We start from the raw sequence: 22,079 nt of genomic DNA on the forward strand, positions 1-22,079 counted from the left end.
GCTCGATAAACACTTGACATTGTCATGTGCACTAATAGAATCCGAATCGGCTAAAGCAACAAAGGATGAAGTGTCTCCATGAACAATCTCAACCTCATCGCCGATTCACTGAACAAGAAACTGATGCAAGGTAGAAGGAACGCACTGATTTGCATGAATCCAATCCCTCCCAAGAATCAAATTGTAATTACCTTGCACCTCCGAGACGAAGAAGGCCGTAGCAAGTGTCTTGCTCCCAATAGTGAGCTCCATGGAAGCAACTCCCTTGGCGCTAAGAGGCTCGCTTCCGCCAACACCACTGACCGTCATGTTTGTCTTGATCAAGTCCTCGTCTTGGCCACCAAGCTTCTTGTACAACGAGTAGGGCATAAAATTTACTATGGCCCCACCATCCACTAGCATGCAAGTCACCGGCTTCCCGTTGATGTGTCCCCTCATGTAAAGAGCCTTTAGATGATTGTCCTTCTTACTTGGCTTCTGGAACACAGCTTCACGGGGCTCGAACTGAAGATGAGCCAAATCCTCCTCCAGAACCATGAAGTAATCCGAAGACAAATTCACCATGTTGACTTCCAAGTTGGTATGCTCCAGAGACGCCTCGTAATCCACCAATTCCTCGTCTTTTGCAGTTGGAGGAACTGCTGGGGCTTCATCAACGGAAGGAGCCGAAGCGGGCGGCGCCGATTCGGCTGATGGCTCTGTACTGGGTTCAACCGGTCTGACCGGTTGTCTGCAGCGGTTCGACCGGTCTGTCTGGCTGATCAGCTGCCTTGGCCTTCCAGACTTTGCCTTGAGGGAACATGGGTCTGTATCTGTTGAAGTCCTCATCCCTCATCTTCTCTTCTTCCTGCTCCCTCTTTTTCTTGTTGCGAAGGCGCTGCAGCTTCCTCTTTTGCGTGTGAGTCAAGCCTGATGGGCTCCACCTAGCCTGTGTTGGAAATATGCCCTAGAGGCAATTATATTTTCTTGTATTCATGATTAATAAAGTGTTCCTTGAATATCCATGGATGACAACTTGTATTGATTAATGCTTATGTGAAGTATTTGTGAAACTCTTTACTTGTATGGATATTCTAAAATGTTCTTAGTCGGAGTTCATGTGAGGACACACATGAATATTAGACTAGCACATGTATTAGTTGATTGACTACGTTCCACAAGTCATGGACATGGGGACGTCAAACTAATAATGTGGGCTTATGTGAGACATGAGACTGAATTGACCCAACACGAGATGATGACTTCTCATTACACAATATGTACGTTGTGTCCTAAGACCTGAGATCGTCGTATGTAATTAAGATGTGAACCGACTTACTTAGGAGCCATCAAACGCTACACCGTAACTGGGTAGTTATAAAGGTGGCTTTCGGGTCTGTCAAGAAGCATGCTGTGAGATATAGTCGGTCAAGATGAGATTTGCCCATCTCTGCAAGAGAGAGATATCTCTGGACCCCTCGAGTGATTCAGATCAAGAAGTGCATGCCCATGCGAAGGTTAAGAGTTAACCAAGGATCTGAATCATGGCATCGAGAAAGAGAGGTCAGCTTTAAACTAGACCAAATATTGTGAGGCAAAGGGAACAGCATGTATATGATATTGTGGTGGCTCGTCTGATATTATCTTTGTGTGCGTATAGGAGTTGACATGTCTTACTAGAGGTCACTGTCTACTATTGGGCCGAGTAAGAGTACTCGGGTCGTGTCTATTCGCATATGAGCCCATAGGGTCACACACTTAAGGAAAAGAAGCCTGATAAGGATTAGATCCGAATTAGACTGGGCTTAGGTTTGAAAAACGCCGTAGAGACGAAGGAAGAAAGCAATCTAGGGTTTGAAAAAGTTAGGGTTTGAGAGGAACAAAAAGTAAATGTATTTTGTATTGATTCGATTGGGATTCCCTCAATCGGCCTTAGACTTTATATTTATAGGCCGGGGAAGTCGTACCCCTCTCCAAGTCGGTTTGTAGAAGAATTTTCAAAATAAAATAAAGCATACTCGGATTACAATTAGACAGACCGGCCCGACCGGTCGGCCTCTGAACTGCCAGAATTAGCTGTCAACATAAATGTGTACAAATCATGGGTGGCCGATGCATCAAGCCTTGTCTCCAAAAGACGTCAAGTTAACACAGTTAACACTGTATGTGCTTGTGGTACAGATTATTTTTTATTAAACCAGATGTTTGCATGATCCATTGAAACAGATCATTAAAATGGATCTACAGAAGTTTGATCTTGTTCAGTCACCCAATTTAAAGGATCTCATGAACACGCCCCCGTTGCTATCTTACTTGGACAAGTCATGCTCTGAGGTCTATTATCCGAAGCCACTTATGCAACCATGGAAGAAATACACTAAAGCTATATCTCCTGAAAATTTAGGGAGTGAAGATAATGACGAGTTCAATGTGCTTTCAAGTATATCTCTTGCAAATTAAGCTCGCCATACGCGAGAGCTTAATTTTGTTCTCACCTGACCGCTCTCTCTCCTCGCCGAGTGAAATTATTTATTTAATGCATTAAACTAGGTCTTTAGCTTGAGGCCCGTCCTCAAGCTTTTTCAATTTATGACCCCTTTACGACCCATGCATATAGTGTTTGAGGTCAACCTCAAGATTCTTAAGGTCGGTGTTTTTCCTACACTACGGATGCCTTAAGTGTATGGATGGTCAAGAGAAGAAGAGAGGTGAGTGGACGAGAGAGAAAACAAAAATATTTTATATTGCTAGTACTAAGTGCTAGAATAAGCAACATGTACAAGTTGGTGGTAAGTCAGCACCTTCTCTCCAATGTTTTTTTGCGACCGTGTTTGAGCACGTTTTCCATTAAGAAGAAAGCAGTTACATATATAAACTTGGTGCGGCCAAGCAGAGCTTGACCAACACAGGATCACAAAAGACTAAAAAAAGAGGAACACTGGAAAAACACACACACAAATAAGGAAACACAACAATAACACGAACAACAACAAAGCAACACAGAGACAACAAAGGACACGACCCACACAACTAACCAAACCCCAACAACTAAACGTGCAGCACAAACAACAACGTCCAGGGTACAAAGATCGACGACCTAACATAGGTGGCAAAGCATCCACCAAAACAACCATGGCGGCAAAGCATCCGCCCGTAGCAAACTTCAACCAATGCGACAACGGCGGCAAAGCATCCGCCAGACCGAAACGGCGGCAAAGCATCCGCCAGCAAAGATAATCTGATGACCAAGTACGACCCGGACGATGAAGATGAAATGAAGCGAAGCAGGTGCAGAAGCAGAAACTCTCCGAGGAGAGAAGATGACCGCCACCAGCAAATCTTCCAAGACAATGCCTCCAGGAAGGAAACGACGCCACAGGCGTCGTCGTCATCCAACCAACATGGTCTAGGTTTTCACTCGGAAGAAGAGCTGGAGAGGGAGGAAAAGGGGGGAAGGATGACGCATTCAACAAGGTAAACGGCGCCCGAGGGCGTCATCGTCATCGGTCCGCAAATGGATCCAAGGCTTTCACCACCACCCCTTTTCAACCCAGAACCGACTGCCGTCAAAGCAAGCAGCGGCGCGGCCACAGACCCCGGGCGCAACGGCAGCCAACACCAGCAGCCTCGCCCAGGCGAGGACCAAGAGCCGGCCGCAGGCGACGGCGAACCCCGGCCGCCCAACAGCAGCAGAGCACCTCCCCCACGAGGACGGCCCGGGCAGGGGGAGCGGCGAAGCGCCCATGCCAGCGCCCGCAGGGGACGACCGCGAGTAGCCACCCTGGGGCGAGAGACGGCGCCCCGGCGCGAGCGGCGCAGCACCCCCCACCGGCGCCCCGCCGAGGAAGGACGAGGCACAAAGGCCACGGCAGCCCAGCGGCGGCGGCGGGCGAGCACCCAGAGGACAGGGCCACCTCAGGACGGCGGCCACCGCCCTCGGCCGGCGGCGCCGCCACCGCCGAAGAGAGGGCTCCCCCGGCAAGGGGAGGCGCAGATCCGGAGCCGGGACGGGCGGATCCGGCGAGAGTAGCCGGAACCACGGCGAGCCGGCAACCTAGGGTTGGGAAGGGGCGAGCGAGCAGGAGGGAGAGGGAGGGCGCGACGCGGGGGCTGGCTTCAGCACCACCGCTGGCCGCCGCCGCCGCCGGGGAGGCGGGGGAGGTTGGGCGGCGCGCGGTGTCGCCCCCCCGAGTCGCCAGAGAGGGCGACGCGGGTGTCGGGCCTGGTTTTTTTTCGGGCCCAGGCAACTACCCCTTCTCTCCAATGTATTGCACCTTCTTTATTTTTTCTCTTTCCTCTTTACACCGGCTTACGCCTCTTCCAGCGGTCATAACGATATCGTCGGTGAACATGGATGTGAGAGACACTAAACTAAGAAAACTTTCTGTCACAGCTGTTGAGTTTCGGTATCTCCGGTATACGTGCTCTCTTTCTGCTTCGATAAATATGTTATTCGCTAGCGAGTAAAGCAGCTAGTGGAGCATGTTTTTCACCTTCTCTCTTCACCACCTCAGCCCAGCCTTAGAGCAGAAGTATTATGGGTGGTGGGGAGCTGACTAAGAGTCTACGTGGACAAAGAGAGAGAAGGAGGTGGGCGGTTTGCTACCCGCCTGCTCAAGCCGGCTGTGAGCTCCTCCGTGCGTTGTGATTGGGTGAGCCAGCGGGACCCACAACCAGGACCCACAACCATTATGGCATGCATTCTGGCCAGCAGCCCGCGCAACTATAAGCCTTGCTCTTAGGTTCTGTTTAGTTCCAAAAAATTTGCACAGTACTTAACACATCGAATCTTCATACACATACATAGAGCATTAAATGCAGTCGAAAAAATATAATTACACAGTCGAACTGATTAGCACGAGCTGAATCTTTTAATTCTAATTAGTCCATGATTAAATATTATTTGTCAAATAATAATGAAATATGATACAGTTCCAAAACACAAACTTTTCACCAAAAAACATACCCTTAGAACACACATCGAAGCTGCACGAATCACGAGTGCACACTTTATTATTCTTCCAGCTGTCTTCTCTGTCGTCCCTGCCTCTCCAAAGTCCACCCACGCACGGCCACGGCTGTCAAGCACGTGCGGCGAAGCTGCCAAAGCCAGACATTCAAATCTCATCGATCCCCTCTCCCGAAGCTCACAAGATGCTCTCTCTTCCTCCATCAATGTAGCTCCCTCCTAGCTGCCCCGTGCCTTGCAACTCCAAGAACTATGTCCTCCTTGCTGCTTCAATCTCCGGGGCCTCGCCTCCTCCCGACCGCCCCGTCGAGCCGACGGCACCTGCAATGTAAAGAACATCTCTTGTTGCCCCGGAGGCGGCCAAGGGTGCGGCTCGGCGCGCGCATGGCCGAGACGGCCTGGGTCGAGAGCGGCTGCGATGGGGCGTCGCCGGAGGTCGGCGTTTCCGTGGAGAGTGACCCGATTCTGGGAAGGGAGGAGTCGCCCGGCCAGAGAAGGGAGGCGAGCCTGTGGGAGCCCGTCGAGGCGGCGCTGAACCGTATGGTTAGTTTTTTTCTTGGCATTGAGCTATCTGCTATGGATGTTCTTGATAAAGGCTGTGTTTAGTTGCGAAAAGATGCGAAAAGTGTTTGCGAAAATCACTGTAGCACTTTTCGTTTTTATGTGGTAAATATTGTCCTACCATAGTCTAACTAGGCTCAAAAGATTCGTCTCGCAACGTACATCAAAACTATGCAATTAGTTTTTTTATTTACCTACATTTAGTATTCCATGCATGGATCATTTGTTATATTTAATGTTTCGATATGATTTCGATGTGATGAAAAGTTTGGAGGAGTTGGGGGGGGGCTAAACACAGCCAAAGACTAGTCTGACTTCATAGGTAAGTCTGACAATCTGACTTCATTGGTACAAATGTGCAGCCCGAAAGATTTATTCGTCTTACAGCAGTTTTAGGACATGCAGATGAGCTTAGGCTATCTCCAACAATGGAATGCATATTTGAGTATCCATTTGTACGAATGCCTTCTCTGTGTCCGTGGATTGCGGCATGCAAATATTATGCACTCCAACAGAAGACGCAAACGGAGAGGCAAACGAAGGAGACGGTTGGTTGGCGGGCTTTTACCAGGGGCAAGTGTATTTTCCCGAGCTCGGACGCATTTACCGCGGCGCGGTCGTTGCTCTGGAGGCCGATGCGTCGAGGAGAGAGGGTACTCATTTTTGCGTCATCTCTCTCCTCCAACGCAAAATGGATCCCTCATATGCATCCTCTGTTGGAGGCTGATGCATACTGCTACAGTACGTTTCGAGAGGCATTTTTGCCTTTGCGTTCCCGTATGCGTCCGCTGTTGGAGATAGCCTTAGTAGACTGAAACTTGCTAGCCAAGCTGAAAAGAAGGTTGCACACGACCAAACATCTTACCAAAAGGCACTAAAGCTCCAGCATATTCTAATTCCTCAATCTATAGGGAATGTGCAATGCCCTAGCGTTACAATCAGTTTATCTTTCTAGATGTCTAGTTGCAGCTTGTAATGATCTCTACTTTCATGAGCTAGACTGTTTTCATATGGTATTTCGAAACTGGAATGTAGAATCTTCGAGTCTGAATTTAAATGCCCTTTTAAAAATGCATCTAGAAAGTTTCAGTGATGTTCTAGCTTCTAGTTGAGTTGCTGACAAACATTATACTATTCGAAATAACCTTTTCTACAAGAACTTAAGCTTAGCTTTGTGATATCTGCTTATGGGCCTGTGCTGAAATCGTAATACTGGTGTGCCAGAGTAAATGGCTGGTGGTCGGTTGTTTTACTTTAGCTGCTCTTTGGAAGCATGATGCTGAAATTATCTGGATTACGTTGGGTGCCGTTGCCAACTCTCTGCTTTCAGTGATTCTGAAAAGGATGCTAAACCATGAAAGACCTTCATCAGCTTTGCGGTCTGATCCTGGGATGCCATCGTCCCATACACAATCCATTTTCTATTTTGCGATCGTCCTAATTCTTTCATGTAAGTACTTCAGAATTTATCCAGTGTTTGGATGTGATTTAATCATGACATGACATTTAATTATACTCTCCTGCCAATGCTAGAAGCATAGGGCTGCTTAGGCAACATAGATGGCATAAGTGTGTTGATAATAATATATATTTCTATTAGTAAAGTTTCTTGCCTTTGCTTTGCTGCTCTTCCTTGCCAACCAACAAAATGAGCAAGACTAAATTAGATACGGCATACTTATGTGCTCTGGACTTTTATGACAGTATAAACAAAGATAAGCAAACTTTTCACTCTAAATCCTTGAGACTAGCACATACCTACTATTTCTCCATGATTAATACGTATCAATTACCCTTTTTCTCCAGCATAACATAATGTTTGATTCATCTATTTCCTTTTAAAATGCAGTATATTACTGGATTGGGACAAATTATCTGACCGTGATTCTTGGGCCTGCAACTCTGTCAGTGTCGGCCTATCTGGTAAGAACAATGCCCAACTAAGTTATACCATGTCTCAGCCCCCCTGTTTTGTCTAGTGAAGTGATCCTTGGAGGCTCCTCCATGTTCTATGCTTCTATCATATCATGAATGTTTCCATTCTCATAACATCAGGCTGTAGTTCTATGTTATTGGCTGCAAGCTAACTCCGGTCCTATACTCCTATTCGTGTGCAGTCATGGTTACGGGTGTCCCAGCGCCTTCATACACTAAACCAGGTCATGGTGGGAGCTGCTGTAGGATCTGCTTTCGGTGCTCTATGGTTTGTGCTCTGGCATTCACTTGTACAAGTGGCATTCGCCGCTTCACCGTTGGTCCGGATTGTAGTCATCCTCGGATCATCAGTATCTTTTGGCTTTGTCATCTACGCGATACGTCAGTGGCTCAAGGATGAGTGATTGTACTTCATGGCTGCAAGCCTGCGATGGGAGATTGATAGGCATAGGCATTAGGAACCAATTGTTAGCAGACTGTTTTGCCTGGACTTTGGATTATCACACTGGAGACTATTCTCAAGAGAGCTTATGAGTCATGATGGTTCAAAAGCCCACGGGAGCAAAAATTCATTTCTAATATATAATCATTTTTATTTACCAATGCGGAAAAGCTCCTCCATGTGTAGTAGCAAAAAATTAAACTTTTTGTTTACTTTTCTTTTTACGCCTTTTTCCGTGGATTTTAGTTTTGACTGAGTATTAATACTTTGTTGCTTCCGTTCTGTTCTGGAAAAAAACATAGAGCACGTGAGAAATCATTCATTATGTTTATGAAGATATGGAGAAATTGTAATTGGCTGTACAAGGAACATTTAATTGGTGAATATGGTTCCAGGCTCGTTTCCCCAGTGATGCTGAAGAAAACAAGCATCATTCGCGGTGATCCAAAAAACTGTAAATTGCAGTATGATATCTCCATTGACACTTCCAAGATCAAAGTAGCATGATGTACAAGAGCTAACATTATCTGGGTACTATTTGCGCCCAGCAGCGTTACTCGAAATACTGACAGTGGCTATCCGACACAAGATGTAGCATCTGGCAGCACATTTGTAATTGCCGAGCATAGCTACCAAGGGTGACGACACGGTATTCAACCTACAAAACTCCACAAGGGGAAACAAGGATCACCCAAACAGAGAGTGTAACCATGCGAGATGCAATTACAATCGTAAAATCTGAGTCTAAATCAATTCAGAAACAGCAAAACTTCCATGATCCATCTCAGTTTAAGAACAGGAACAAAACTGTGGATGACAAAATCAACTCCACTTGAGTTGGGCTTGGATTACTAACCATGGTGACATTCCTCGTATTATTTGCTCAACCAGCTATGCAAAGAGATTTACTGTGATTGGAATGGAGCCAATCCTGAACGGAGATGGCCCATCCAACATTTTTACAGAGGAGGCGACAAATGAGGATTGTAGCGATCACAGCTGATCACCAAAAGAGAAACTTATACAACCTTTTTTTCCCTCTAGGAGTATAGTTAGAGCTTTGTTAGGCTTCTGAAAGGATGAGATACGTCTTCGTCCTAGCTCTATTCGCTGGAGGGGCTATTTGAATCTGCACTGGCATGGGGCTGCGATGAAGGGAGGTAGGACCATGCGATGGCTGTGGCACCAAGGGTGACTGCAAGCCCAACTGAACCCCAGAACAACTTCTGTCGCTTCTTACGTTCCTTCCGTTGTTGCCTAGACATCTCTGCAAACCATAAGAAAAAATAATTCAAGCATCAATATATTACAGCACTAAAATCATGGAACATAAAGATTAGGGAGAAACAATCTGTGCATGGTGATCATATGCAACCTTCCATTCAATATTTCTAGAACAAAGTAGCCAACAATAAGTTGACTTAATCAAGGCAACCGAACATATTTTGTGTTAGTTCAGACCTGGAGAACAGGTATGGTATATATCATCTGGGCATGTAACATAGAATGCATGTAGCTTTTTTATCCAGTTTCCACAAACATTTCATCTCTCACCTAATTTATCAAAGACCAGGAAATACTATGCAATATGCAGTGTACTAAAGACCACTAGGAGTTACACAGAAGTATAAAGCCAAGTGCCTAGGTGCCAACTAGAATGCTGCTAAGTAGTAAGCTTTTGAACAGTGATAATCATGACAATAAGCATACTAATTGCAGTGACAAAAGTACTTACCAATAGCTTCTTGGTTTCTTTGAGACATCTCCCTGTTTGCCGCTTCATAGTACTGGACCCTATCAGACAGCCTTGCGATCTCAAAGTTTTTTGCTGCAATCACAGTTTCCATCTCTGATTCCACTTCAGCATGAGCTAACGATAGCAGCAGCTACAAGTTGTGAAACAGTTATTTGTTGGCACAACTCAGCTCCAGGATCCACGCTTGAATCATCAGTATTCTCAGCTATACTTGGATATGGAAGTGATAAGGCAACACGAGATAGGTGCTGACTCAGCTTCATCCATTCTGTTTGCCAGTTCTCAAGTGCTTCTTTCTGCTTGCTTCCTCCTATCTATTTCCATTAACAGACTCAACCTCATTTCACAGAGATCATCATCCATGGCTCGAGAAGATCGAGTTCCACCATCACTGGATATTTCTAATTTTTTGACAGATAAAAAGGTTGGAGTTAGCACAATAGCAAGACTGCTAGTTCTGAATAAACAAAGAGGCATCCAGAAATTCCAGCATAACGAAGAGATTAGCTGAAACTGTATCCATGAAACAATTAGCCTACCCTAAACATTCCCATCACTGGGGGTAAAAGAACTAGCCCATGGTAACCAGTCATTACAAATGCAATGGATGACTGAGGCAATCAAAACTATTACTCCTGTCAAAAATAAAACCCTAACGGGAACTAAAGACTTCGTATAAGCTTTGAAGTTTAAAGACAGAGACAAACTACACGTACTCCGACTAGAAACCCTGAAATTAACAGAAACCATGGGGAAATCATATGTAGGATGAAATTTGTATATCTATAACAACAATAAGCTGTGTGCATAATTGTTCCACACTTAAAAAGATATCAGGTGGGGACAATTGGTCCATTGAACTTTAGAACTGGAGAAATTGTTATAGTCAAAGAATTAACTCGTACAATCAATCACACTTTTTAAAAACACTGCAACAAAACTAGTATAACCCAGAGATAATTGTGATTATAATCTTACATCTGAGGAAGAAACCATAAAAGGATATTTCTCCAACTAAGTTACTACTGTTTTTGATATATGAGCTATTGCCATAGTGAACCAGGAATTTAGAGTATCTGCTAAAGAATACTGCACTCACTAACATGATAATTTTCAACATTGTTTTAACAGTAATACCATCAAACCTGGCATACATATAGGTATGAAAGAAAAATAAGTGTAGCAAACTGATTGGTACCTTCAAAGGCATCATAGAATTCTGCACCAGGTGTGCCAACAGACGTCCCAAGAGGAGAACTGGGCTTCCACCACTGCTCATGCATGCCAACATCATCAGCCTCATTATTGCTAGTCACGCTCATGGAATCCTGAAGTTCAACGAAGGCATCACTCTCAGCATTTTTTGGTGCCCCACCATTTGAAGGCCTTCCGACATTGACAGGCCTCACGGATGCTTCAAGGCTTCCACGCTGAAACTCAAACTCAGGTTGAGCCTGCTCGATTTTAGCTGCCACAGATCCCTCGACCTTCTGGAGCAATCCATCCTGCCCATTCAAAGGCTCTTCCAGACCACTGTCACGTTCAGCTTGACCAATGCCCACTTGCTGAAACGCAAACTCAGGCTCCTGCACTTCAGTGGGTTCACAACTTTTGGGCAAACCAGACAGTATCACAGGGAGCTTCAGCTGGCTGCCCTCACTCACATCACAGCATCACCCTGGGAGAGGGTCTTGGCAAGGGAGGCGCCTCGTCTCTTATGGTTGATGATGTACGGAGACCAGGTTCCTGGGAAGGAGGAAGGCGAGTCCGGCAGGGTCGTGCTCTCCGGTGTGGCATAAAGCGATGCCGGCGATGTCTGCGTCCTAACAGGAACCACCGGCACGGGTGTGGCCTTGTGAGGTGGCGGCGGCGGCGGCGGCTTGGACGCTGCCTTCTGGACCTGCGCTGGCGACCCCGTCTCAAGGAAGGGGTCCAGCACGTAGTGCGTGATGGTAGGCATGGGTACGCGGCTGCAGCTCGAAGGTAATCACCGACAGCTGCACCTCTTTGGCATCAACGAGTCCCTGAACCGAAATCGACAAGAAAACATTGCTGTTAGTTAATTGAAATCTAACCAGAAAAATTCGCCGTTAGGATAAATCAAACCCTCCTTGGAGAGAGAAAAATATGCCGGGATAGGCAGCCACAAATCACTCACCGAAGAAAAAGGAGAAACGCTCAATATTCCCCAGCCTGTGATTACTCCTACATACCAAAATGGAATCGCGCCAACGAACAAACACACAAACCATACGAGTCCCAAATGCAACAGTCTCATTTCAAAATTTGACCGAAAGCCCCGACCAATTCCACCACGCGGCAGAGGAACCCCCGAATCCGCGTCACCAACGACCCAACACCCCGTCCAGATCAGACGAGACCATCCCCCACCGTCGCCCCAGCGGCCCAGCCCGCCCGCCGCGCCGCAGCTTAGAAGCCGAACGAACTGAACCTCCCTACCCAAACACGACGTCGAAGGACTGAAGGAGATCCGGTGGAGCGGGAGGCGTCGGTACTCACCTGACCTCGTCGGTGTCCCGCGCGAGCGGCGGCGCGCCCACCAAAAGCATGGTGGGAAACCCTAGCGAGCCGGCGGCGTGCGCCCCACGCCTCGCCTCCTGGCGTCGAGGAAGGAAGGGAAGACGGCGTTGGGCTTTCTCTCTGCGTTGGCCTTTCCTAGGGATTTCTTCCCACGGCCGCAGCAGCGCCGGTCGCTTTTTGGATTCGAATTAATTTATGGGCCGCCTGCTCCCCGCGCCGCCTGCTCCTACTTCGCTCGAATTAATTCCTACCAGCCGCGCAAGCGCAAGTAGGGATGAAAATATCGGGAATGGTCGGGAAAATTCTTTAATCGTCTCGCAACTATATTTTTTTTTGTCGGAAACGGAAACGGAAACGGGAACGGAAAAATCGGACGGAAAAAAAAAATCGGTATTACGGGATATCAGGAACAGAATCAATCGGTCGGGAGCATGCCGATTACGATCGGGAATCGATAACTCAAAACGGGAAAATACATACAATCACTTCAAACATTTAACTCGATAAAATAATTACAACTATGCATAAATAACATGGAAACAAGACTCCTATAACTAAGAAACACAGGTAAAGTGAATCACGAATTCACAATTCACGTTGTAACACATGCAAACAACAATTCACGTTTCCAACACAGGTAACACAGCCGACTACGACAAATACGGGAATTCCCGTGGGAATTTTCCCGGCTGAAAACGGGAACCGTGAAAACGGTCGGGAAAACACCCCAACCGTTCCCGTTCCCGCCCGTTTTTCCGTTTTGTTTTCCCATTTTTCTATTTTTTCCGCGGAAATGGTTTACAGTCGGTTTAAACGGTAAACGGAGCCGGTCGAGACGGGATTTTCCCGTCCCATTTTCAACCCTAAGCGCAAGGCATCAGGCAAGGGCTAGGGGAAGGGTAGGGGTGGTAAAGAGTCTAATATTTTGAACTAGAAAATTTAAGGACCGGATCTTAAAAGGGTCGGACTCTAATTTTATATAATTTTGAGTGCACGATTTTTGCGGGCGGGATTTTATTTATTTCTCCGCCTCCTTTTTTTAATTTACAGTTTAGCCCTTATTTAGATACGTAAAAAAGCTGTAAACTACTGTAGCACTTTCGTTTGTATTAGATAATTATTATTTGATTATAGATTAACTAGGCTCAAAAGATTCGCCTCGCAAATTATAGACAAACTATATAATTAATTATTTTATTTAACTACATTTAATATTTCATGCATACATTTAAAGATTCGATATCATGGAGAATGTAGTAAAGTTTTATAATTTTGAAGAAATTACTGGACGGATGGGATTATGGTAAGGAGCCGAGGAGGAGGAGCCACGGGGGTGCGGAGAACACGAAAGAAAATGAGAAAGCTGCCGTACGCAATCCCTTGCGGCAGCGGCCGCGGGGCCCAGGCGGCAGCGGCCGCGGGGCCCAGCGGCTCCCCTCCCCAGTTCTTGGAGGGGAAGAAAGGGAAGAGGGCGGGGAGGCAGGAGGGGCGTCGGGCATGTGGGCCTGGTGGGTCGGTCGGGCATTCGGCGCGAGATGTTTGCCTGTTTTGGTTGGCGCGGTGTGTACTGGCCGGGGCTAGCGACTGGCGTGGCTGTGTGGATGGTTGGTTGGGTCGGGTCCTTTCTCGTGCGTAGGAGCAAACCATTTCTTTCTTTCTCGACACGTCGTGCACCGACCGGTTGGTGTTTTCTGTTGGTCATCAAGGGCTCAACCGCTCAAGGTCAAGGCTGTGGATGATGCTTCTTGAAATCGGAAATGATAAAATAATAAAAGTAAGACGATCGGATGATGACGCAATGGACGTCGCGACCGGCGAGTTCATCATCTCTAGAATGCTCAAGATACATCTTTGCAAGAAAAGGTGCTGTAAATGCCTTGAGTTCCCACACTTTGTTGCAAAGTTTGCTTGCTCTCGTAGTGCTTCACTAGCATGCTTAGCTTCTACCAACCTCCGTTTCCAAATACTTGTCACTTTTGATTCATTTTCTTGTTTCAAAATACTTCACGTTTTTCATAGTAGATTTTCCAGTTTTGCCCTTGTGCAAATACTACTGGAATGTTCTAGAATCACATAAAGCTAACTTTATAAGGGTGTTTTGGTCATTTCACCTTAAAAAAAAGATGGATTGCCTTAGTAACCGTGCATTGGTCAAAATTGGCAAGTATTCAAAAACGAATGTTTGTACTATCATATCTTGCCTTTGAAAACCAAGGACAACCCTCTTTGCACACAACTTCAAATCTGTTCTTCTCATTCCTTACCTTCCAAATAGGTCTTCTATTCTAGAGGTTGTAAGCATAGCCTTTCTAAGCTCTATAACATCTGCAAAAATCATTCCAACTCTTGAACAGGCATCTGCAGCTCTTCAACATCAGGTGTATCACTGTCCTCCTCGTTCTCCACTCGCTCTAGTGTAGGGGCCATTTGGTTTTCTTCACACACATTTCATCATGAACCATGTCATCGACATTATGCATGTAGAGGTCATCATCATTGTCTATTTCATAATTTGAGTCAACGTAAATTGTTTCTATTTCAGAATCCTCATCTGAACCTCCACCTTGTTCACTCTCATGAAGCTTCTTTCTATTGTTAAGATCAATCACATCAGGAAACTCCTTTTGTCCATCAACAAGGGGTCATCCACCAACTTATTCTTATGTGACTCCAACAGGTTATGATGATTAACATATAAGAGAATGTTCTTTGCAATTTGAGTGGCTTTGTTCATTTCCACTAGTGAGTATCACACTTAATAGGCTTCCATCCTTCTATTTTGTCATCGTCGTTTTGTTAGCTTGTTGGTCTTTTTATTTTTTTCTCTTTTTTTAGTCCTTTGTGCGCTTGTGTAGGTCAACCCCTGTTTGGCCTGCATCAAGTTATGTCTGTAAATTGCTTTCTTCTTAATGAAATATGTGCTTAGGCACGTTCGCGAAAAAAAATACACTCTCACATAGCTTGTGAATGCAATCTGTAGTTGCTTCAAAAAAAATCCTCCACCCATAGCAGTGACCAAGTATGATTGTTGCAATAATAAAACCAGTCGATTTTGTCATTTAGATAGGTTATGTTTCTCCCAATCCCACAAAAAAATCTTGAATGGTGTACCTCTACAGTGAACCATTCGTCAGATGATCCTGCATTTTAGAACAGATGAAGGATTCGTCAGACAAACTCTGAACTCTTAATTTATCTACAAGGCCAATACATAGTGTTTCAGAAGTTGATAGGCTTTGATAGGCTGCTGCATTCCTAATTCTTAATTAAGCCTCCTATCAAACTTTAACTGCACCATAGTTCGCGGATCAAAATTGTTGATTTCATCATGAAAATGATAGATGCAGTTAGATTTACCATAATCTGGAGGAAGGCATCCGGGTTCACGCCACCGTGGTTCCATCTCCAGTGAGGGAAGGCGAATAATGTGTCTCCGGTCTAACTTTCAATCACCTTCGAATCACTCCGACGACCCCGACACTTCCACTTTAACTGAGTCGATAATGAAGCCACGAACAGAGAGTTTTCCGCGTATATCGCTGCAGAGACGTGCTGCACATATTGCATCCCCTTAACCCCTCTGTTGGTGTTTGGTTCATGGGATATGAGGGGTGGGAAGGCAATACGATAAACCTCGTATCCCAGCAAACATATCCTGACATCTCAAAAATAAAACGAGGCGGCGGATGATGATGCAATGGACGACGCGATTGGCGAGTTCAATCGGGAAGCGATCAGGCACGGGACGAGACTCTTGTTGCGCAACAAGTCACAAGTCCTCATGACATCATTATCTTATTATAAAGAAGAACAGGGATAGGGGCAGAGGGAGCAACATGGTAATCCTGACGGCCCCACGTTATCATGTCTCCTACTGCCTTCGGGAGAGAGAGAAGGGGAACAAAAATCATGAAGGGTTGGGTACTGCTCCAGAGTCGAGTCTCGTGAAGGCAACTGCCATCTTCAAACGGGTGGGTTTTGTTTCAGGGAGTCGAAATATCGAATGGATGGAATTAGTAAAGTGTGGTGCGCTGGAGTCTTCCTTCTTGTTGCACCTAAATAAATTCATGACTTCCAGCAACGCCTTACATGAAATCGAATTATCGAACGACGATGATCTCTCAGAAGCTGGAGTAATTCAGTAGACAACTCTTTAGCAGGTTATTAGTATGTCGGATTTCAATTCCTTGATATTGCACAATACTAATTGGAGATTCCTTTTGATGCATTCATTCACATTAAATCACTTAGGATTCTAGGTGGACACTTACAAGAATAGACAAATTCTAGAAATTCTCTTACTATTACTAAGGGAATGGAGGCTTCTTTTGAAATCTCCACGTGAAGCCACCTAGAATTCTAGATGAACATGTAAAAAGTCAAAGAAATCCTAAAAATTATCGCAGAAATTAGAAACACCCGTCCATTAATCCGACAACTCTAATCATAATAATAATTAAATCTATTATCTTTCCTAATAAATTATCTATCTCTGTCATTATGAAAATAAACTAAAGTACTCTTCCTAAATATGTATCTAAATTCCCAGAAGACGCAAACACAGTAGCTATTTTGGGTACCGAGCGAGGCAGGACGCAAATATGCGTCCCTCTCTCTCCTCGACGCAAATCCTCCCTCGCATTCCTCTCCAAGCGGCCCCCGCAGCCGGCGGACGAGGGGGCGAGGTGCGGCGGGGAGGCGGGCGGCTGGGGCTCTGTTTTTGCGTTAGCTGTTGGAGAAGGCAAGTTTTGGGTGCGTGACCTTTCTGCTATGCGTGACTCAAATTCCGGAATGGGTCTCGGTTTTAGGTTCGTGCTGATGAAGATAGCCTTAGAGAATGTTTCTGCCGAAATCACAATAATCTTAGGTTATTGTACCTTCATTCAATTTGTTTTGATCTCATGGTTTTTATTTTGTTAGTTATCATAATAGCACAATGATTGACTTGAATGGTTAGATCAGTCTCAGTACACAATTTCATAGCATGCTTGTACCAGGAGAGTTTTATGGTGATGAAACTCTCCTCACATCTAATGAAACTCCATCATTCTCTCTTTACCATATCAGCAAAATTGATGATATTTGATGCCATGAAACCCTCCATAAAACTCCTATTGAGCCAGGGGCGAAGCCACGTTCAAGTAGCCTGGTGCCCATGCACTAGGGTAGTGGAAAAATTACCACTAATTTGACTTAAAATTCATTATGGATTGCTACAAAAGTTTGCAGATTTCTTTAGGAGTGCACCATGGTAATCTTAGCGCTAGCTTCGCCACTAATTGAGACTGACGATATATGTTATTACTAGCTACATTGAATGTTTTTAGTTTAATATAGGAATGACAAGTACGATCAATTTCAAATCAATTATTTTTGAAAATACGTGCGTGGCGCACGTACATTTTACTAGTAAGAATAATAAACTTCTTCTAAAATAAAAGGGGAAAGAAAACAAAAGAAAAGCACTGCCAAATTTGAAGTGGCGCGATTGAACTACATTCAGAGAAGGCTGGGCGCATGACGGCATGAGTGCGCAACTCAAACCAAGCACCAGTGCTTCTAGCTATACGAGATGAGAAACTGAGAATCTCTATCAAGTAAGATTAACTTCTCAGTGATGACAAACCACTCAACTGACTAGTACACTGCTATCATCTATGGAGTTTTATCCATCCTAATTCCTATCCTATCTTCACCTGTAGAGACAATCAAGCTAAAAGGGGGGAAGAAAAAGAAAACACTAGGCTACAAGAAGAAATAGGTACAGCAAACGGATACCTAGACCTTAATTTAGTTGTGTTTCTTAGGGTGAGGCCTGGGCCCGTAGCGAGCAACCACGACGACCTTCTCGTCAGACGCAGCAGGACTAGCGTTTCCTCCGCGGCGGCCGAGGCTTGCTCCGGCCGCGCCGGCAGCTTCTCCCGTTAACCCCTTCTCCACCCGCACGGTTTCATCAGTGCTCTTGCTGTGCTCCGCACCATGGTTCCTCGTCCCTTGCGATCCTTCTTTCTTTATAGACAAAAAATGCTCGCCGGCCGACATGGACGGGCTCCTCACTGCAAGGATCAATAGGCAGCCGCGAATTGGATCAAACACAAGACGATCGAGGGGAAGTTCAGGAAGATATAAGGAAACGTCAACACAATGTACGCTAGCTATACGAACTTCAAATGCACATAGCAAACAACGAAGATGGCAAGAGCGCTCACCGTGGCGAGCATGAGCAACAGTGGGAGGGTCAAGTGCGAGGAAGACGACGACGGCCAAGGTGATCATGAGAAGAGTGGTCGAAGAGGCCCTTCGGCAACCCATGGCGAGCTGTTACTGCTGCACGGTGAGTGTTTCTGTGTGAACAAGACCACTCCGAAAAATCAAGCTAGCCGCAAGGAAAACGAGGAGAGGAGGGGGGCCAAGATGTATCTGTAGACTTTTTATACGCAAGCGGCGATGCCCTTTTTCGCTGGTAGTCAGCTCGAGATCGATCGGGCGGTCAAAGCTCAAGCCCGTGAGATCTCTTACAACACTTATTATATATTTATATATAGATATACAACTATACAAGTAATAAAACATCTGCGCCCGCCAGTACTGGTGCACGAGCGTTCTTTACCAAGCCCTAGGCGTTCTTTTGCACCGTGCCGGCGCCCAGCCACGCACGGTGCACGCACTGGCGCACCACGTGTGGGCGCTGTGCGTCCTGCGTGGCCGGCCTCCCCGCCCTGCCGGGGCGGATGGTGGCCGGGCTTCGGGAGTAGAGCTCTCCCAGTTGGGGCGCCCTGCCAATGCCGCGGGCGAGACGGTGCAGCGCGCACGGCGCACCACGGCACCACCGGCACGTCGATCTGGTCACGTGCCACGGCTGCAGGGAGTCAGGTGTATTGGTTAATAAAAAGCCCCGTCTCGCATCGGGTCCGGACCAAGATCGCAGGCTCCTAACACGCGCCCCCAGGAGGTTTTAAACTTTTCTACAGTCAGGAATCGCACAGAAGCTAGTGGATCGACAGTCGGCCGGTTCCCGGATCCCAACAAGACCAAGGAAAAACAAGCACAGTCAAACACTGCGTTCGTAGAAGGTCTTGAGATCCCTGGCACCGGGAGGCTTATTTCCCCTTCTCTACAGTACACCAGGGCGAAAGCAGGGCGGACAAACTTCCGGCATCGATTTCATCGCCTCCTCCTCGCCTCCGGCGGCTGCTCCGCTGACGGAGGTGATGAGGAGACGCGAAATCGATGTTCGGTGTATATACCCCCTCCTTTTAGCTTATGCTTAGGTAGGTTAGGGTTAGGTTTGCTCCCAGCGGCGGCGTCGTGTGAGTTGTGCTGCTTCCTTGCGTTCGCCTTCAGCTCCGGTTGGGATGCCGCCGGCGAGCTCAAGAGGATAGCCTGCTTCCTGTGGATTGGTGGTCTTGCTCCGTCCGATGCAAATCCACAGAGGATTTTGACTCCAAAGCTTCTTCGGCAACCTTTGGAGGTGTGTGCTTCTCCTCTGCTGCTGTGGGTTCGCTGGTTCTCGGGATGGACTCTGCTTTTTCTCCGGTATCGGCGGCGGCGGCAACATGAGGTTAGTTCCCGACAGCGCTTGTTTGGTGGGGGCAGCGCGGCCACCGTGGAATAACTTCCCCCAGGTCTCCGTCCACCTCGCCGTCATGTGCTCCGTTGGCGGCGGCGGATCTGTGCGGCTCATTCGGCTCGGTTCTGAAGCTCCTCGTCGGGATTCAGATGGAGTTGAATTGGGGCTCTTCTTCTTATTCGACTCCAATCTGTTCTTCCCCTTCTTGTTGCTGCTGGTCCTGCGTGTGCAAGTCGCTAGGCAAGAGAAGGCGCGTGGCAAGACCGCCTCGAAAGGCCCGACGGCTGATGGGCGGTTACGGAGGATGTGCTACAGCTTTCCATTGTTTGCACCTTCGTTTCGGACTGATGGTGGAGGACTGCGGCTTGTGTGCGCAGTTTGGCGAACAGATGGGGGTCGATGGCCGGGTCGGAGGTGGAAGATCTACAATAGCAGTAGGGACTTGTTTGTAATTTTCTTATTCCTTGGGGTCCTTTCTGCAAAAGTTGGGTGTACTGATCCGTTTGCATCCTTGTAATATATATATGTGCATCCTCGTCGCAAAAAAAGGTACTGTAGTACTATATACCTCAAGCTGCTTAGATTTACACAGAAGGTCATCTTAAATCGCTGCAGCTCAGTAAAACTTTGACCAAATCCGCTGCCCGAAGGCGGATGTAGAATCATGTTTCTTAAAGATAGGTTCCTTCTTCTTGCACGAGAGCGATTCACGCGTACGACAGTGATCCCAGCGCACCACGTCGACCGGAATGCACTGCTGCTCGTCCGCGGGTGCTCTGAGCGGAGCAGCAGCTCGTCTGGTCAAGCACAAGAGTGTGAAAGAGGGGAAAAGATGCCGTGTACTCGGCAGAGGCTGGAAAGAGCTACTGGCCGGTGGACCTTGAGATGCTGTTGGACCCACTGTAAGCTACTATGGCTCAAAGAAGAGTTGCCATGTGCTGGGCCTTCAGAAAGGCGGCTGCCGTGCGAGTGTGGCTCGTCCGCAATTTCCTCCGTGCCAGATTCCTGCTTTCTATCCTCGCTAAACGTGGGCCTCCAATGAGCGTGGCCCTACAACCAGTGACCAGGATGATGCTGGAGCATGTGCGTGAGCAAATAAAAAAAAGAAATGAAGATGACGCTGGATAGGGTCATGGACCTCCTAGCCGTAGGCAATCGGTCATCATCCTCAGATTCGCCTGTAGCCCCTCACCGGAGCTTAGTGGTGGAGTGCTCCATCCCATCCAACCACCCGTCCAATCAGAGCGCATGTCGTCGCTCCCCTGCAGACTGCAGTACGCGCATGCGCTCCCTCCTCTCTCTACTGTGCGGCGACGTGCCGCTCCACTTCCACCCCCAAATCTCCCCGCCTCGCACCCATGGCAACGACTCTAATGGCTGCGGCTGCCACCTCCTGCTCCCCGCGCTGCGTGGCGCCACTTCTGAAGCTAGTGGCCTCCTCCTCGTCTAGCACGGCGCGGCCGCGGCGACCCTTGGTGCAGCAGTTGCAGCTCTCGCGGCTGCGGGCGACGGCGGCAGTGGTGGCCGCGCCGCTTGCTTTGGCTCCCCCCCTCTCGCTTCAGTCCCAAATCGTAGCAGCATTTGTGCTCTCTTTCTTCCTCTGGCTATTTCCCCTTCCCAAACCACACCATTCAGATCCATGAGCTCCGACCCTTTGTTGTACTTTTATTTCCTTATTCTTGCTTGTAGAGGTGCGAACCAGTCATGGCTTTGGTGATCTGAGATCTGGGAGTGGCCGTCAAGGAAGAAAGGTGAAACACTTGCTGTTTTTTGTGGGTGTGAAGTACTCTTGTCTTTGCTAAGGTTTACAGAGCGGTCAAGAGATAACAGGCAGCAACATTGGAGGTCGCCTCTCCCAACCCTCGCTTGGATCATGCGCCTCCGATCCGGCGACTGCAGCATCCGCACGTCTGCTGCCTCATCTTCCTCTTCAGACTTCAGCGACCCCGCGTCCTCCTCCACCTCATCACGGATGTCTTGGTGAGGTCATAACCTTCGTGCTCATTCTCTTCCTCTGGTTTCAATTTAGGCGGTTGTTCATAATGAACAGAGATGAATGCAATAATAGGGATGTAGATTAATGGATTATTGAATTCTATTTTCCCCCTTTATATTTGATGTTTGATTCTAGCTGTTTTTATCTGATATGTGTGTGCCCACATTTGCTTCGTGGAATGCTTCTCGATTTCATAGTTCAGATGGTGATGTCTTGTGTCTAATAATGTTGAATAGTACATGTAGACAAATTAGCTTTCTTACAGAACATGCTTCAGAAGCCAGTCCGAAAATGTTTCTTATTTAAGTTTCAGGGTTGTGAAAGTGCCTA

The 22,079-nt window shown here is 47.0% G+C and overlaps 2 protein-coding genes and 1 pseudogene across 2 annotated transcripts; 1 reads left to right on the forward strand and 2 right to left on the reverse strand.

The window, feature by feature from the left end:
• The first annotated feature begins 5,093 nt into the window (after nucleotides 1–5,093).
• On the forward strand, nucleotides 5,094–8,196 carry LOC120656209 (lipid phosphate phosphatase epsilon 2, chloroplastic-like). Its single transcript, XM_039934241.1, has 4 exons — nucleotides 5,094–5,491; nucleotides 6,734–6,959; nucleotides 7,359–7,432; nucleotides 7,627–8,196. The coding sequence occupies exons 1-4, from the start codon at nucleotides 5,201–5,203 to the stop codon at nucleotides 7,846–7,848; spliced, it is 813 nt and encodes a 270-aa protein (XP_039790175.1). The 5' UTR covers nucleotides 5,094–5,200; the 3' UTR covers nucleotides 7,849–8,196.
• Nucleotides 8,197–8,639: 443 nt separating this feature from the next.
• Nucleotides 8,640–12,367, reverse strand: LOC120656208 (annotated as a pseudogene).
• Nucleotides 12,368–17,720: 5,353 nt separating this feature from the next.
• Nucleotides 17,721–18,687, reverse strand: LOC120654127. The gene is made up of 2 exons (XM_039931690.1): nucleotides 18,393–18,687; nucleotides 17,721–18,239 (listed from the first exon to the last, which is right to left on the reverse strand). Exons 1-2 carry the CDS (start codon nucleotides 18,493–18,495, stop codon nucleotides 17,974–17,976), a joined length of 369 nt encoding a protein of 122 aa, XP_039787624.1. The 5' UTR covers nucleotides 18,496–18,687; the 3' UTR covers nucleotides 17,721–17,973.
• Between the last annotated feature and the right edge of the window lie 3,392 nt (nucleotides 18,688–22,079).

This window comes from Panicum virgatum, chromosome 1N (genome assembly GCF_016808335.1).
Source record: "Panicum virgatum strain AP13 chromosome 1N, P.virgatum_v5, whole genome shotgun sequence".
Taxonomy (NCBI): Eukaryota; Viridiplantae; Streptophyta; class Magnoliopsida; order Poales; family Poaceae; genus Panicum; species Panicum virgatum.